The sequence below is a fragment of the Pleurodeles waltl genome, chromosome 5 (genome assembly GCF_031143425.1).
Source record: "Pleurodeles waltl isolate 20211129_DDA chromosome 5, aPleWal1.hap1.20221129, whole genome shotgun sequence".
NCBI lineage: Eukaryota > Metazoa > Chordata > Amphibia > Caudata > Salamandridae > Pleurodeles > Pleurodeles waltl.
In genome coordinates, this window is record NC_090444.1 from 1,313,967,548 (window position 1) to 1,313,985,682 (window position 18,135).

At 44.3% G+C, this 18,135-nt stretch overlaps 1 protein-coding gene across 1 annotated transcript in view; it reads left to right on the plus strand.

Moving 5' to 3' along the window:
- Nucleotides 1-18,135, plus strand: part of RARS2 (arginyl-tRNA synthetase 2, mitochondrial) — a 205,974-nt gene that overhangs the window by 45,059 nt on the left and 142,780 nt on the right. The window contains exons 7-8 of the mRNA XM_069235558.1: nucleotides 527-610; nucleotides 3,430-3,506. Of these exons, the coding sequence (XP_069091659.1) occupies nucleotides 527-610; nucleotides 3,430-3,506 (161 nt within the window). The remainder of the gene's footprint in view (nucleotides 1-526; nucleotides 611-3,429; nucleotides 3,507-18,135) is intronic.

Below are 18,135 nucleotides of genomic sequence, written 5' to 3' on the forward strand. Positions count from 1 at the left end.
ACATTTTTCTGCAATTATGCACAGTTCTTTTCCTACATATTTTGATGGACATTCCAGATTATCGGTTTGGTCAGCCTGCCTTTGTACTCAAAGGGCTCCGTCATTTTGCAGATAACACATGCTGGGATTTGCATGGGGTATTCAGTCATTGAAATGTGTAATGTCTACCATGTGTAAGTGTACGAGTCCCAAACAGTGGACCTCGGAGTTTGTGCCAACAACCCTTAAAATGACACTGGCCTAAAAGCTTCTTCATCTGACTCAAGGGTCCTATTTTGTTCCTCTACCACATAATAGGAAACTAGAGGCTGCCTTTTCAGTCATTGAGTGTGAACTCCTGTCCCCTGCATACGAAGGCCTCACTCACCAGCCATGTATATGTATTTTTCGGTTTGTTTATGTTTTGACAGCTAAAATGTTATTTGTGTGTTGTTCTTGTGATTGCTCCTGTTCTGTACTTCGGGTACAGTGAAAATGTTTTTTGATTTATTATCCTGATTATTCTGACCATCATGTTTATATTCAGGAAATTTCATAGCTAATCTGAAAGAAGCACTTGGATACCAAGTTACAAGATTAAACTACCTTGGAGACTGGGGCATGCAGTTTGGTAAGTTTTTGGACACCGGGACACACATGTTTGTGCTTTTAGGAGTCTGCGTTTTGGTATTGGGTACATTCTTTTAGACTGGTTTGTGTGATCTATTCCAAGCCCCTGAGCAAGAATGTTCTCAAATTCTCAAAATTGCAAAGCAGTTTAAAAAGTTAGCTGCAGGCTCCAGTCTACCACTAGGTGATCAGTACATGATCCTGCTCCCCATAACAATCTCATTTCTAACTACAGTGCAGTCTGACACTCAAAACGTTTCTGACACAACAATGGAATAACTTTTGGGCTTTAATTGTAGCTGGTCTACACATTAAATGAACCATTACTGCAAAGCAAGAACACATACTTTCTTCCAGATCCTTGGCTCTTTTTAATTTCTAAATCATTTCGAAAAGATTACCCACTAAAAGATTTGTTGACCTGATGAGAATCATGTCACAGTATTTACATTTGATTACAATTAAATAAACACTATTAAAATAGAATTGTCGTAAGGTGGATACTCGCAGTGAACTTTTTAGATTCATTTGATTTTATTGCTAGGTTGAAAGCAGGGCATTGTGTCAAGTTTGGACTTTGGCTCAGTAATATCCATCATGAAAGTCCTACTGAGAGACAGCATGGGTGTTTGTTCACAAATATTGTTGCTTTATAGATTTCCCTGCTATTCGCCTATTTTAGATATCCTCCAAGGTATGCACTTTTATTAATAAAAGACTTAACATTTAATTAAAAGTGAATTGTACAAAACAATCTGTGTGCAGTTATAGTCTTGAATGCACTAGTGCTAGGGATTCATGCTATTAAAGAGATTCAAATGCTTTAAAGACTGAGATTCAGCTGGTGTAAAGGATTGAATCCAATGAGGGTGATTAGTCTATGAAAATGGAGAGTTCCTTGCTGTCATAGAGAGAGCTAGGTTTAATTAATTATTAGATTTGCTTAGAGTCTGGTGACCATTCATTTTTGATAAACACGTTAATTTAGGTCTTCAGACCATGACCGGCTAAATTACAAAGATTAATCTTAATAAAATTATTGTAAGCTACTTTTTGGATGCCACCAAGGTGTACCATAGAAGTTCTGATGTCGTCCTACAACTGCTGCTGGTGACAGTAGGGATGGAAATTGTCTTTACTCCCTGCTTTGACTAGCAAAATTGTGTAGTTTTACCATTAACACTACCCTTCCCTTATTTTGGTGTCTGCTCTCTGCTTTCACAGATATCACCTTCCTTAAAATGTTTTCCTTACAGGGTTAAAATGTTAATGCAGTAAATCAAAACTGCAGAATTTACATCTTCGTTGCACATTACTCTCTCTCGATGGACTGATGATATTAATTGACAGAGTTCTCAGATACATTGTGAAATCAATATATTTTACATCATTCAGTTTCACATTTAATTTATTTTTCAAAGGTACTATTTCATAGTCTAATCAACAACAAAAACAAAAAAGTTGTACAGCCTTTGTCTGCTTTTTACTGCAATCTTATCAAAATTCAGATTGCCTTGGGTCTAGAATGTAGTCTGGCGAAAGAAGGATATCTTCCATGATTTTCTCAAGGGAAATAGGATGTATGCATCCTCCTGTCCCCTTGCTCTCTATAAAAGACGATATATACACCTGAGAGCCTAGCAGACTTTGGTTCAAGAAAAGCGAGTCTCCACAGATAGAAACTGAAGTTCCTGACAGCTAGAAACACACCAAAGACGAATAAGTGTGAAGGAGTCTTGAAAAGTGGTCTGTTTGGTACACAAAACTGGCCATTAACAGTCTTCTGGTAGTTCTACCTTTAATGAACGTGTAAATTAATTCAAAAGCCCATTAGATTCATCACAAACATGCACTACTGACAACAGATTCATAGAAATGGGACATTTAATAAACTTCAGTAACAGCAGTATAAAACGATGCCATTAATTAATTCCTAGCATCCTCCCCAACTCCAGGAGACGAAAGGATTTTTAAAGAACTATGGACAAGATTCCTCCTCGACCTCACTCATCACTGCCACATCTCACCACACCTCGGAGAGCATCACTGGCTCCCTGTTCACAAATGCTGCTGATCCAGACTCCTCACACATGCATACAAAGCCCCCCATAATATCAGACCTGCTTACCTCAACAACCGTCTGCACTTCCACCAGACACCTGCACTTAGCCACACTCTTGCACACACCCCACGCAGACACACAAGCAGAATGGGAGGTCAAGCTTTCTCCTACATTGAACCCAAGACCTGGAATGGTCTCCCACAACACATCAGAGCTCCTTCTAGCTTCTTGAATTCTGCAAGAAGCTGAAGACTTGGCTCTTCGATTAGCTCTGTGGATATGACACAAACCCTTTAGTCACACACCTGCTACTGCGCCTGCATATCCTTTCAGGTAATAGTTTGCACCTTGCAAATCCACTTAACATGACATAACAACCTCTTCCATAGGAATTTGTATGTGTCTTATAAGATAATGAAAGAACTTTCATGGCTATTTCAAATGTTCACACACTTGAGAGACTAGTTATCCTGCTGATTACCAACTCTGTGGATCTGGGAAGTATGTTTCCTCTGACAAATAGTAAAATGCAAGGATATTGATCAGGAAGTATTTGTAATGTTCCAAACATCAATATGTGTTTGTGATTGTTTATTTTAATTGTAACAAAGTCTGACGGTGTCAAAACCTTACGTCCCTATTCAGTAAGAATGTCCATTTTATGAACAAAACATGGAAGAATATTAGTGATACATGGACACCTTTCTTTCATTCGTTCATTGTATTAATATTTGATACGGTATTGCTCATCTTATCAGGGCTATTGGGAGCAGGGTTTCAGAACTTTGGTCATGAAGAAAAACTGAAAGCAAACCCTCTACAGCATCTCTTTGAAGTAAGTATTAACTTCTCTGTTTCAAATCTATACCAATGGTGTCCTCTTCACACACCACTCATCTGTAGACTGTGATATGAAACGGGGTGTAATTAGTTTTTCCTGTTTACTGGTGTTTTCTTGTAGATCTGATTCTAGTTTACTGATCCTTTTGCCAGAGTGCACCATAACACCAATATGTACGATCCTTGTGTGCATTATAGCAACACTTTAACCATAATTGTCAGCAGCTTGCACTGCCCACCCTAAAAGTGAGCACAAACCGCTTTATGTGTATATGGCAAAGTAATTTTGTTGCAAATCTTCACAGCTTTATGTATCATTATAAATAATGCGTGCACCACAGTGTGAAAGTAGTTTTTAGTCACTGTTGTACGGCACCATGGTACCTACTTTTAATGTACAAAGCTGCTGTGCCTCCTCCTTCAGAAGAGGAACACTAAAATGCATCTGTTTGAGGTAATTCATGAAATTCCGTTTGTCATCCAGTGCCTCCTCATGTTTGCTTGTAAAGTACTATATCAAAAATATTGCACGAATGGGCTGTTTTGTTGTTGTGAAGTCCAATCATTTTCTCATTAAATCTGTCCTTGACATGTCTGGAGCACAGATTAGAAATGGGGCGCCCCCAAACATTGAGAAAGCCGCCTTGATAATTGTGGTGCATTCAAACCATACCAAAAAATTGTGTTTTATGCTTCTCGCCGTTATGAAGAACTTGCCTTTTGGTTTGGAACACGCATGAATATGTGTTCTTGTTTTGCTTTACTTTTGACTGAGCCAAAATATATACACTGAAAGGAGTCGAAAATATTCTCTGGAATGCACTTCTTAATCTGAAGAAGACATTTATTACAGCTTTTCGCAAGGTTCGTGAAGGAAGGCTTGAATAGCAAAAAGTGTACTTTTAAAATGTGCAACAATGAAGTAAGACCATATATAAAGAATCTTCAATCTATAAACAGCAAATATATACATGCAAGAATACAAACACTGATATTGATATATGTATATGTTCAATGGCATGTGTAGCTGCAGATATACATGCTATGCATTGCTACCGCCATCTAGTGTTGGGCTTGGAGTGTTACAGGTTGTTTTTCTTCGAATAAGTCTTTTCGGAGTCACAGGATCGAGTGACTCCTCCTCTCAGTCATACTGCGCATGGGCATCGACTCTGTTGTTAGATTTGTTTTCTTTCTGCTGTTGAGTTCGGACGTGTTTTCCTCTTGCTCCGAGATTTTGACTCAGAAACTTTAGAGCGGGCCTGTTCGGGTCTACTTGTCGAAGCCTGATGGATCAGACTCCATTTCGATTTTGTCCCCGATGCCACGCAAAATTTCCATACACAGACCAACACCTCGTATGTAATCTGTGTCTCTCTCCCTATCATCAAGAAGAGGATTGTGAGGCCTGTCGATCGTTTCGATCCAAGAAGTCCCTGCGTGACCAGAGAGCCAGGAGATTGGAAATGGTGTCGAAGAGTACCAAGTATATCGACACCATTGAGGAAGAACAGGCGCAGACGGCAGTTTCCATCCAAGACAACAACTCCAAAGAAGACTCAGAGGAAGATAGACTCATCACTGCTGATCAGCATGTGAGTATGACTACCCACTCCTAAAAAGTCCTCGAAGACCTTGGGTGCACCACTGCCAGAGAGCCATGGTTCGACCCGCAAGAAAATACTTGTTGACCGACCTTTTGGGTTTGGTGCTGAAAAAGGCCACCCCTACTTCGATACCGGAGTCAACCAAGTCCACCAAGCTCAACCTCCAAACCGAGTCTGCATCCACACTCTTCAGACGTCCTGTCTCGGAGCCAAAACAACAGGCTGTATTTTCAGCCCCGAAAAAATTGTCATCTTCGGAGCCGAAAAAGTCGTCTTCTTCAGAAGAACAAGGACTTTCGAGCCATCTTAAGCAGAGCTCCAAACCATATGATGAACAGTCCTCTAAATCATTGAAACCACCTGAATATATTTCTGAGGACATGAAAATTCAACCCATTCTTGAAATCATGGATGAGAGACAATCAAGGATCCATATCCATAAAGAGACTGGCAGAATAATTACTGCACCTCCTCCACAGACTAAGAGAAAGTTGGCTTTTCAGGAACATTTAGATACTGCTCCACACCAGCAAAGATCTTTAAGCGGAAGGGGAAGCCATTACCTATGCATACTTCTCCCCCTCATTCACCACAACTTTCTTTTTCACCACCACCCACTAGCCCACCTCCTTTGCCTTCACCAACTCATTCACAGACATATTCTCATGGTGATATGGTTGATCCTTGGGATCTGTATGATCCAGATCCAATACCTGCTAATGACCCAGACTTATATCCTTCCAAACCTTCCCCACCAGAAGACACTACTGTATACACGCAGGTCATTTCTAGGGCAGCAGCATACCACGGGGTACTTATGCACAGTGAGCCTTTGGAAGAGGATTTCCTTTTTAATACCTTATCCTCCACGCACTCGCGTTACCAGTGCCTCCCAGTGCTATCTGGCATGATAAAACATGCAGATGAGATACTTAGTGAGCGGGTTAAAGCCAGGGTTTTAACACCACGCATTGATTGAAAAATATAAGTCTGCACCTACAGGCCCTGATTACATTACCCCCAAGGTACCTTCAGACTCAGTGGTTGTCGGTGCCGCTAGAAAAAGGGCCAATAGTCAGTCGTCAGGGGATGCCCCTCTCCCTGACAAAGAAAGTAGGAAATTCGATGCTGCTGGCAGGAGGGTAGCTACACAGGCAGCTAACCAATGGCGAATTGCAAACTCCCAAGCCTTGCTAGCAAGATATGATAGAGCTCACTGGGATGTGATGCAGGAGCTTTTACAACACCTGCCAAAAAAACACCAAAAAAGAGCTCAACAAATTTTTGAGGAAGGTCAGGCCATAAGTAACAACCAGATAAGGTCTGCCCTTGATGCTGCAGATACGGCAGCTAAAAGTGTGAATACTGCTGTCGTCATACGCAGACATGCATGGTTACGTTCCTCTGGATTCAAGCCAGAAATACAGCAGGCAGTACTGAATATGCCTTTCGATTAAAAAAACAAAACACCTGTTTGGCCCTGAGGTTGACACCACAATAGGAAAAACTCAGGAAGGACTCAGACACTGCTAAAGCAATGGGAGCCTTATATACAACACATTACAGAGGCTCCTTTCGTAAGCAGCAATTTAGAGGAGGATTCAAGCCACAATCCACAGAGGCTTCTACCTCCCAGTCTAAACAAGGGCAACAACAGCAGTACCAGAGAGGGGGATTTAGAGGCTCTTATAGAGGCCAACACTTTAGAGCCAGAGGCAAATTCCAGGCCTCAAACATGTCACTACCCCATCAAAACAGTGACTTACTAAGCATGCCACAAGCCCACACATCTCATGTGGCGGGGGGGGGGGTAGACTGCAGCAATTCCACTCCCAATGGCAAAATATCACCACAGACCAATGGGTACTGTCAATTATCTTCAATGGTTATTGCCTAGAGTTGATTTCAACCCCGCCAAACATTCCTCCACGTTATCAAAGGTTGTCCCCAGAACACAATGTTCTATTACAACAAGAAGTACAATCACTACTACTAAAAGAGGCAATATAATTAGTCCCAAAATCTCAACAAGGAACAGGTGTATACTCACTATTCTTCCTCATTCCCAAAAAGAATGGCACTCTCAGACCCATTCTCTATCTCAGACCACTAAATTTATAAATCCTGTCAGAACCCTTTTACATGGTAACTCCCCAGGACGTCATTCCACTACTACAAAAACAAGATTACATGACTGCATTAGATCTCAAAGATGCGTATTTCCATATACCCATCCATCCAGCTCACAGAAAAATACCTAAGGTTTGTGATAGCAGGAACGCATTACCAATTCAAAGTTCTGCCGTTCGGCATAACAACAGCTCCAAGAGTATTCACAAAATGTCTAGCAGTAGTAGCAGCTTACTTAAGAAGACAAAACATACATGTCTTTCCTGATCTAGACGATTGGCTAATAAAATCGAGCAATTTTATACAATGTCAACAGCACACTCAATACACAATACAAACCCTACAAACATTAGGGTTCACTCAACTACCAAAAATCCCATCTTCAGCCAGCACAGGTACAACCTTACCTAGGTGCTGTTTTCAATACGCAAAAAGCCTTAGCCTATGCAAATACACAAAGGATACAAGCTTTCCAAAATCTCATACCACAAATGCAGCCAAATCAACAATACACTGTAAGATTTATCATGAAACTATTGGGAATGATGGCATCATGCATAGCAATAGTACCGCATGCAAGACTAAACATGAGAAATCTACAACAGTGCCTCTCACAGCAATGGTCTCAAGCACAGGGTCAGTTGCAAGATCTAGTGTTGTTAGACAGCCAAACGCACACGTCCCTTCAATGGTGGAATCTCAGCAATTTAATGAAGGGGCGGTCATTTCAAGACCCTGTGCCTCAGACCACATTAACAACAGATGCATCGCTGATAGGTTGGGAAGCTCATCTCAACAACCTTACCATTCAAGGGGAATGGCCCTAAAAACAGCTAAATTATCACATAAACCATTTAGAATTGTTAGCTGTGTTCCTTGCCCTAAAAGCGCTTCAACCACTTCTCAAACACAAGACTGTCTTGATAAAAACTGACAATACGACAACCGTGTACTACCTAAAGTAACAAGGCGGGACACATTCATTTCAACTGTCCCTTCTAGCCCAAACAATATGGAAATGGGCAATTCATAATCACATTCATCTACTAGCAGAATACATCCCAGGAATACACAGCTAGTGGATCTCCTTAGCAGAACACACCAACAGATAAACTAATGGGATATTCACTCTCAGGTACTTCATCAGTACTTTCAAAAGTGGGAGACACCAGAAATAGACCTATTCGCAACAAGCGAAAACGCAGGATGCCAAAACTTCGCATCCAGACACCCACACCTTCTGTCCAAGGGCAATGTTCTATGGATCAACTGGTCAGGGATATTTGCTTACGCTTTTCCCCCCTCCCACTACTTCCATTTCTGGTAAGCAAACTGCGTCAGACCTCTCTCATCATGATACTCATAGCCCCCATGTGGGAACGACAACACTGGTACACAACACTCCTAGACCTTTCAGTAGTACCTGACTACAAACTTCCAAACAGACCGGATTTGTTAACACAAAATTGGCCAAAATTCCAAGGCGTCCCTTCCAAAGTCGAACCGTCCCCTGCTGTACCATAAACATGTCTAGTACATCCTTATCGTGCTGCCTGACTAACTCCTCCATATTATGTCCTAGCTCTTCGGTGATAACATGTGCTAGCTCTTCGGTGAGAAAGAGAACACACAGAAATAAAAAACATGTTTGTAAGGAAAACTACTCGCACCTCTAACGTGGCAGAGAAGCTAAGGCTAAGCTGAAAACAAAATGGAGTCTGTAACTGGTGATCACTAATGTGACGGTGGGCAGCTAAGCCAAGTGCAAAGTACAAGTCAGTGGTCAAAATACAAATATCACTACAGTTCTGTTAAAAAAACAGTTATTTATTTAGAGGAGAAAACCACAAGGCATATGTAAACCGTCTTCCTTGTTGTTGAAGCATAGATAACACTAGAGACAATGGATTGCCTAATGCAGTGTAGGCTTATGCTGTTGCCCCTGCTACCAGATCAAGCAACACAACTTTTCTCTGAACGATGATGAAGGAAAGAAGGGTGAAAGGAGGAGCAGAGGAGTGTATGATGAGTCATGGATAGTGTAAACGTGTGCAATAGTTCTCTTCTGTTTATAGAAAATAAACATACCTGCTTGTTAGCTCTCAAAGTGAAAACACTGGATGTTATTTTCCAGGCTGCAAGTGCGCAGTCGAAGACTGTAGTTCTACAACCACATAACATGCTCTCTGCTTTTTGCCCAGCTCTTCTGAAAGCCGTTCTAGAAGTCAAAGCCCTTTCCTAACAATCAATGTCCTATTGTTGGCTACTGTCCCACAACCTGGTGCTTAAAATTGATTTATTAAGTCAGAAGGTGGTTTTCTGAATCATGACAATGAGGCCCATAATACAATTGCCACATTCACTTGGCACCTCCCAGACCCAGTGATAACATTTCTGCAAATAATATGAATTGATTATTACTTACATGTAACTTCAAGGAACGTCTGTTTTCTTGTTATTTTTATTAATTTTTACAAACCACAAGTGTACATATTATCAAATGATTGTATTCACATGTGTATTTCCGTTTATCTTTGTTGGCTAAGCTACACTACCACACATCCTGTCATGGCAATGCAGTTTCTTGAAAATGGAGTAAAATTATCGTCCTGCTTTGTAGCGTGATGTAACATCGCTGATCCATTAAATACCACCAGTTATTAAATTAATTAGGTAAAGTATATGAATCATTGAAAATCTTGACTTTCCTAGTATTATTAATAAAACCATATTCAGGACAAAACACGCTCGATCCCTTTATTTCAAGCTGTGTGCCCTTATTTCAAGATGTGTGCTGAATTTGTATCTGCTATCAATGACTGAAATTTTACAAAGCCTTCCGCTTCTTATAAATATTTATTCATCATAATCTTGTATGAACAGGCTGACACACTTATGTTCCTCACAAATTCAAAAATAGGGGACTCACTGTAGTTCTTCGACATGCATTTTAATTGTGTTCTATAATGAGAATGGAATAGTCTTCAATACTACTTCCTCCTTTGTCAAAAGTATGGTCTTTGCGGCATCGCTTCGCGTGTGCTCTGCTACCAGATAGCCTGGCTTAAGTGTTTCTAAGTTTCTTAGGTGGGGAAAACTATTATTATGTAGAGTGATGGTGTGATACTTGTGCTGCCTCCTCTAAAGTATGCCTTAAGGATATCTTCCAACAATTATTTTCTTCTTGCGAATGATGGCCCTTAAGCAAGTGTGGTAATGATTGTTGCTGAGAAAAATGTCAGTTGAAACACAGCAAATACTGAGCTTCCCGGGACAGTGAAAACTCTGAGTTATACTGGTATTTGTTGTAGTAGATTAAATTGTGATCTAGGTAGAAGAATTAACGCAATATATGTTTGCAGCTGCAGCAATATGAAGCGAGTGAAATGGACACCTGGGACCTTACTACACATAGAATGCGCTTTTCCTGTTTGTGCCATGATGCACCTTCACATAAGTGTGCCTTGCGCAATAAGGAAAAGTGTTCCCTAGCACAGTGAATATGCTGCCCCCAGGCAGCCACAAACTCATGGTGGCCTTAAGGCAGCGCATTCAGTGAAATATGGAGCGGCTGCTTCAAAGCCGCTCAGTGTTTCACAGAGCAGGGGGCAACCGCCTGCACTATAAATAGGGATTAGAGATCCCTTTGCTGGCGGATGCAGTGAGTGACTGGCCCCCATGCAAATGAGGGGACTCGCTCTTGGGATAGCGCTGGTGCTACATGTGCACCAGCACTACCTGTATGACCGAAGGGGCTGCACAAGCATCTGCAGCCCCTTCTGTAATTCTGCAGCACCTTCTGTAATACCAGTGTGCCCCGCGGGTGCTCAAAATGCTTGTTGCCCCCGTGGGGCACGACCCCTGGTGTGGTGTATACATAGATAGTGTAAGACCATCAGTAATATTTGTCCTGCTCTCCTATTTAGTGGTTTGGTTCATCTTTCAAAGGTCTTTAAAAGTTTAGAGGTTTGATTTTTTTGAAAAAAGTACTTGCTGTGTTACAAAATAAGTTTATTGAAATCATCTGTATCAAGCTTGTATTGGTTGCTTATGATGCCTAGTGGCCTGGAGTGCTCCTGGAAAGATCTAAAGAACCCAACTCTATGTCTTCTTATGCCCTGTATTATAATGAGATAGTCTAAATTAATATTTGCATTTAGTGAGGTGTTAAATGCATCAGTGGCTCAAAAATAATGTTTAAATAATGAATTAATCTAGGTCATATTGGGCCTGTGGTGCTCCTCTGGAAATAAAAATGTCCCTTCTAAGTAATTTACAACAGACCGCGCCTACCTAACTATCCTAGCATTTTCTAAAACTATACCAATGAATATGAAGTTTAGATTTGGGCAGGTGAGTGTGTGCAGTATTGAGAGGGCATAGGCTGGTGCGAAGGGCTGCCTGCAGTGGTGATTTTGTTGTGATATGTTTTTAGATGAGCACCTTCCTGGTATCGTATGAGTTTGCCGTAGACTCTGTGACCCCTGTACGTCCTTTCTTCTTGCATTTGACTATATGAGGGTGAGGGTTACTTGTCTAGTCTATCACCTACGGCACAAACGAACGAGTTACTTACCTTCGGTAACGACTTTTCTGGTGGATACATTAGCTACCTGTGGATTCCTCACCTAATGAATTCTCCCATGGCGCCAGCATTCGACGGAAATCTTCTTCCTAGTCTCTGCACGTCGACGAGGACGTCACTCTAGCCCACGCGACGCCGTCTGACGTCATACAGGCAATAAGAGGTCCTCGACGACGTGCCGACGTCAGTACCAATCATTTTTTACGTGCATGAGAACAACCAGGCAATGCAATGAAAGAGCAAGGCAACATCCCATAACATTGTAAAATACACAACATTTGCATGAATAGCTGTAAATCTTTTTTATATATATATAAAACTCTTTTTTCTTTTTCTTTTTTTTTTTTAAATATATATACACATCAAGTATATACACAAAGATATATACATATATATAAATATATTATATACAACATCTATTGCACCCTCGAAGACCAAGAGGAGCGCACTCAAGGATTACTTGGTAAGACCAGAAAGGCAACGGGGAGGCGGGTGGGACCGTGAGGAATCCACAGGTAGCTAATGTATCCACCAGAAAAGTCGTTACCAAAGGTAAGTAACTCGTTCTTCTGATGGATACAACTACCTGTGGATTCCTCACCTAATGAATAGAGTCCCAAAGCAGTACCACGCCTGGCGGTGGGTGCCTAAATGGTCAAACCAAGAAATCCTGCAGCACTGACCGTGCAAAATGGCCGTCCCTTCTAACCTCAGAATCCAAACAGTAATGTTTTGCAAAAGTGTGAAGGGACGACCAAGTTGCGGCCTTGCAGATGTCGACCACAGGAACACCTCTGGCCAAGGCCGAAGTGGCCGACTTAGCTCTGGTGGAATGAGCTCTAATGCCCTCAGGAGGATCCTTCTTTGCCAAAGAGTAACAGATTTTAATGCAAAGAACAACCCACCTGGATAGTGTTCTCTTGTGGACTGCCTTTCCTCTCCTCTTGCCCACGTATCCAATAAACAGCTGATCCTCCAGCCTGAAATCCTTTGTTCTATCAATAAAGAAGCTCAACGCCCTCTTTGGGTCCAGACGGTGCAGTCTTTCTTCCTCTTTGGAAGGATGAGGCGGAGGATAGAACGTGGACAAAGTAATTGCCTGAGCCAAATGGAAAGGTGAAACAACCTTCGGGAGGAAAGCAGCCTTGGTCCTCAACACCACCTTATCCCCATAAAAAGTTGTATAAGGAGGTTTTACTGATAAGGCCTGCAACTCACTCACTCTCCTTGCTGATGTTATAGCTATCAGGAAGACTGTTTTTAAAAACAAATACCTTAAGGGGCAAGAATGCATAGGTTCAAAAGGGGACCCCATAAGGAAAGTCAGGACCAAGGACAAATCCCATTGCGGCATAACGAATGGTTTTGGAGGATATTTATTTAGAAGACCTTTCAAGAATCTGATAACAATAGGGGATTTAAATAAAGATGGTTGGTCTGGAAGACATATGAAGGCTGACAAGGCCGATAAATAACCCTTAATGGTAGCCACTGCACAACCTTTCTGCGCTAGAGACAGAGCAAAAGACAAAACGTCCGATAGATGAGCATGTAAGGGATCAATCTGCCTCTCTCCACACTACGCAACAAATTTAGACCATCTATTAGCGTAGATAGATTTAGTGGAGTGTCGCCTGGCCGCTAATATAACATCCACTACCTCAGGCGGGAGAGAGAAGGAACTCAGGTTGCCCCGTTCAATCTCCAGGCATGTAGGTGCAAACTCTGGAGGTTGGGGTGTAAAACCTGCCCCTGCGACTGCGAGAGGAGGTCTGCCCTGAGAGGGAGACGGAGCGGAGGGCACATTGAGAGTTGGAGAAGGTCGGAGTACCATACCCTCCTTGGCCAATCCGGAGCTATTAGGATGACTAGAGCCCGGTCCTGGCGAATCTTCCTCAATACTCGAGGAATCAAGGGTATGGGAGGAAACGCGTAAAGCAACTGGCCGCACCAGGTTATTTGAAACGCGTCCCCCAACGCTCCCTGCATCGGATACTGGAGACTGCAGAATAACGGACAATGCGCGTTCTCTCGAGTGGCAAACAGATCTACCCGAGGAAACCCCCACCTCTGGAAGATTAAACGGACTTGATCTGGATGGAGACGCCACTCGTGGTCTGCCGAGAATTGGCGACTGAGACTGTCCGCACGCACGTTTAAGACTCCGGCCAGATGGTTTGCTATCAAGCAAATCTGATGGTCCTTTGTCCAGGACCATAGTCGAAGAGCTTCTCTGCAGAGAAGGTACGACCCTACTCCTCCCTGCTTGTTTATGTACCACATCGTGGTAGTATTGTCCGTTAGAACCTGTACCGACTGACCACGAAGGGAAGGGAGGAAGGCCTTGAGAGCCAGACGTACAGCCCGTAACTCTAACAGATTGATGTGAAACATCTGTTCCTCTGGAGACCAAAGGCCTTTGATCTCCAGATCCCCCAGATGAGCTCCCCACCCTAGAGTGGAAGCATCCGTTATGACTGTGGCCACTGGTGGCGACTGCTCGAACGGCTTTCCTTGTGAAAGATTGTTGCTTGCAATCCACCACTTCAAATCCACAGCAGCATCTCTGGAGATCTTGACAGTACTCTCTAGATCCCCTTTGTGTTGAGACCACTGCCTTCGGAGGCACCACTGAAGAGCCCTCATGTGCCAGCGAGCATGCGTGACCAACAGAATGCAGGAGGCAAACAGACCGAGCAGACGAAGGACCTTGAGGACTGGAACTACCGCTCCATTTCGAAACATTGGAACCAAATCCTGAATATCTTGAATCCGCTGAGGCGGAGGAAAGGCCCGACCCAATGTTGTATCCAGTACTGCCCCTATGAACAGGAGGCGCTGAGAGTGCTCTAGGTGAGATTTGGGCTCGTTCACCGAAAAACCCAGGTCGAACAACAACTGGGTTGTTGACTGCAGATGATGCGACACAAGCTCCGGGGACTTGGCTTTGATCAACCAGTCGTCCAAGTAAGGGAATACTGCTATCCCCTTCCTTCTGAGTTCTGCCGCAACCACCGACATCACCTTCGTGAAGACTCGAGGTGCTGAAGTAAGACCAAACGGAAGGACCGCAAAATGATAGTGCTGCGATCCCACCACAAACCGGAGATACTTCCTGTGTGACTTGAGTATCGGGATATGAAAGTAAGCATCCTGCAAGTCGACAGACACCATCCAGTCTTCCTTGTTCAACGCCAAAAGCACCTGTGCTAGGGTCAGCATCTTGAACTTTTCCTGCTTGAGGAACCAATTCAAGATCCTCAGGTCCAGGATTGGTCTCAAACGACCATCCTTCTTGGGAATCAGGAAATACCTTGAGTAACATCCTCGACCCCTTTCCTGCTCTGGGACCAACTCCACCGCGCCCTTTGAAAGGAGGGCTTGTACCTCCTGTTCTAGCAACAGGAGGTGTTCTTCTGAACAATAAGAAGGGCGGGGCGGGATGAGGGGCGGGAACTCCCGAAAGGGAAGGGTGTAGCCTTTTCCCACAATACTGAGAACCCAAGTGTCCGTTGTAACAGTCTTCCATTTGGCGAGAAAATGCTGTAATCTTCCCCCTACAGGAGAGGAGTGAGTGGGGAATGGTGGAAGCCTAAGGCTGCTTCCCCTGCTGCACCCCGCCAGAGGATGAGGAAGAGGCAGAGTGCTGCTGAGAGGCTCCTCTGGTGCGGACCCTACCTCTCCCTCTAAAAGATCTATAGGGATGGGAAGAGGCAGGTTGCTGATATCTTCCCCGAAAGGAAGAGGAGGAAGAGCCACGCCCAAATCCACGAAACCTCCTGAAAAATCTGGAAGAGGCCGTGGAAGGAGGAGCTTGGAGCCCTAACGACTTAGCCGTGGCCCTGCTCTCCTTAAAACGTTCAAGGCCGAATCAGCCTTGGCTCCAAACAGTTTGTCCCCATCAAACGGGAGATCCAACAATGTGGACTGTACATCCGCAGAAAAGCCCAAGTTACGGAGCCAGGCCTGCCTCCTTGCCACCACAGTTGTGCCCATTGCTCTGGCCACCGAGTCGGTCGTATCCAGTCCAGTCTGGATAATCTGGGTCGCAGCAGCCTGGGCATTTGAAACAACGTCCAAAAGACCCTGGGGAAGCTCTGTAAATGATGAGGAAATGTCATCCATCAGAGCATGAATATACCTCCCCAGGATACAGGTTGCGTTGGTGGCCTTCAACGCCAGACTGCAGGACGAAAAAATCTTCTTGGACTGCGCCTCCAGTTTCTTTGAATCTCTGTCCCCAGGCACCGTCGGGAAAGAACCAGGTGCTGACTTGGATGAACAGGAGGCCTGCACCACCAAGCTCTCCGGCGTAGGGTGCCTAGACAGAAAACCAGGGTCAGTTGGAGCCGCCCGATACCTCCTGGCCACGGCCCTGTGAACTGCTGGGGAAGATGCCGGCCTCTTCCACACCTCTAACACCGGATCCAGCAGAGCGTCATTAAATGGCAAAAGAGGCTCTGCCGCAGCTGAGGCCGGATGTAGCACCTCTGTTAGAAGGTTTTGTTTTGCCTCCACCACCGGCAAAGGCAGGTCCAAAAAACTAGCTGCCTTCCGTACCACTGCATGAAAGGAAGCAGCCTCCTCAGTATATTCTCCCGGGGACGAAAGATCCCACTCAGAGGAAGTGTCCAGCCCACTGGCCGACTCCAGACCACGCAGCCCATCACCCGAGTCCTCTAGCTCTCCTTCTTCCAGGGCTCGTTGGTACTCCTGCTCTTCTAATACACGGAGAGCACGTCTCCTCGAATGAAGACGTTGCTCAATACGCGGAGTCGACAATGCCTCCGCCGAAGTCGAAGATCGGCGCCGATCTTCAGAAGTCACCGACGCCGCGTCCGGCACCACAGGTAACTTCGGCGCCGACGAAAGAGCAGTCGAAGCAGATGGACCCACCGGAGTCACAGGCCGAAATCCCGACGTCGACGGGATGGAAATCCCCGGGGCCAATCCCTCTGAAGCCACCGGAGCGGCCACCGGCGCCGACACCGGCGCCGAGCCCACGTTCCCGAAAGGGCATAAAGGGTGCCGGCCGAAGAGGCGCAGGATCACCCAATGAAAAGGCCAAAGGCCCAGCCGGAGCACCCCCTGGAGCCATCTGTTGGAAGATGGCATACATCGCATTCAAGAATGCGGAACTATCGGCTCCAGGGGTGGGAAAAGCCGGATACTGGGGTGCCTGTCTCGGAGGCGACCCCGACGCCGGCCTCGACGTCTGCGACGCCGGAGATAACACCTGAGGCTCCAATACCTCAATCACCGACGCCTGTCCAGGTGAAGTCTGAGACGCCGGAGAGGGCAACGGCGTCGAAGGATGAGGCGTAACCGTGGGACTGATCTCCCATGTCCTTCGGCGCCGATCCGAAGACCTGGAACGAGTCTCCTTGCTTGAATGACGCCGAGATTCTCTACGGCGCCGGGAGTCTCGATGACGCCGATGTCTTGGCAAAGAAGACTTCTTGTGATGCTTCTCTTTTTTCGATTTCGCCATAAACAGCTTCGCCTCACGTTCCTTGAGGGCCTTTGGATTCATGTGCTGGCATGAATCACAAGTCGAGACGTCGTGGTCGGAGCTCAAACACCAAAGGCAGTCGGAATGAGGATCCGTCACTGACATCTTGCCTCCACACTCACGACAAGGCTTGAATTCAGACTTTCTCTGCGACATTATTACCACAGCGAAAGACTACGCAGCAAAAATACACTGTAACCACAAAAGTAACAATTGCTCCCTCGGAGATAACCGTTTCGAATGCACGGAAAAAAGGGAACTGACGTCGGCACGTCGTCGAGGACCTCTTATTGCCTGTATGACGTCAGACGGCGTCGCGTGGGCTAGAGTGACGTCCTCGTCGACGTGCAGAGACTAGGAAGAAGATTTCCGTCGAATGCTGGCGCCATGGGAGAATTCATAAGGTGAGGAATCCACAGGTAGTTGTATCCATCAGAATAAGCATATTTTAATATTGTGAAATATTTGAATGAATGTGAGAAGCAAGGCACAGGTTTGTGAAAATTAGTTCTAACATATAGATTATTAAACTACGATAAATTGCAGAAGTTTTATGACAAGGCATGTAATTTTAATTGCTTTTGTATCATGTGTTGTTTATGTAGATTATGTTCTCGATCAAAACAATTAATTTTGATATTTAAAACTTCATTATTTTCTTGAATAATGAAACCACTTTTTGGGCCCTAAAATTGTTTCCTGTAGTGGAACACTATTATGCTAGATAAAATATTCACTCTGGTACTCAGTCCATCTCTCCTGATTGAAGCGTTTAACCCGATGTGTGCTC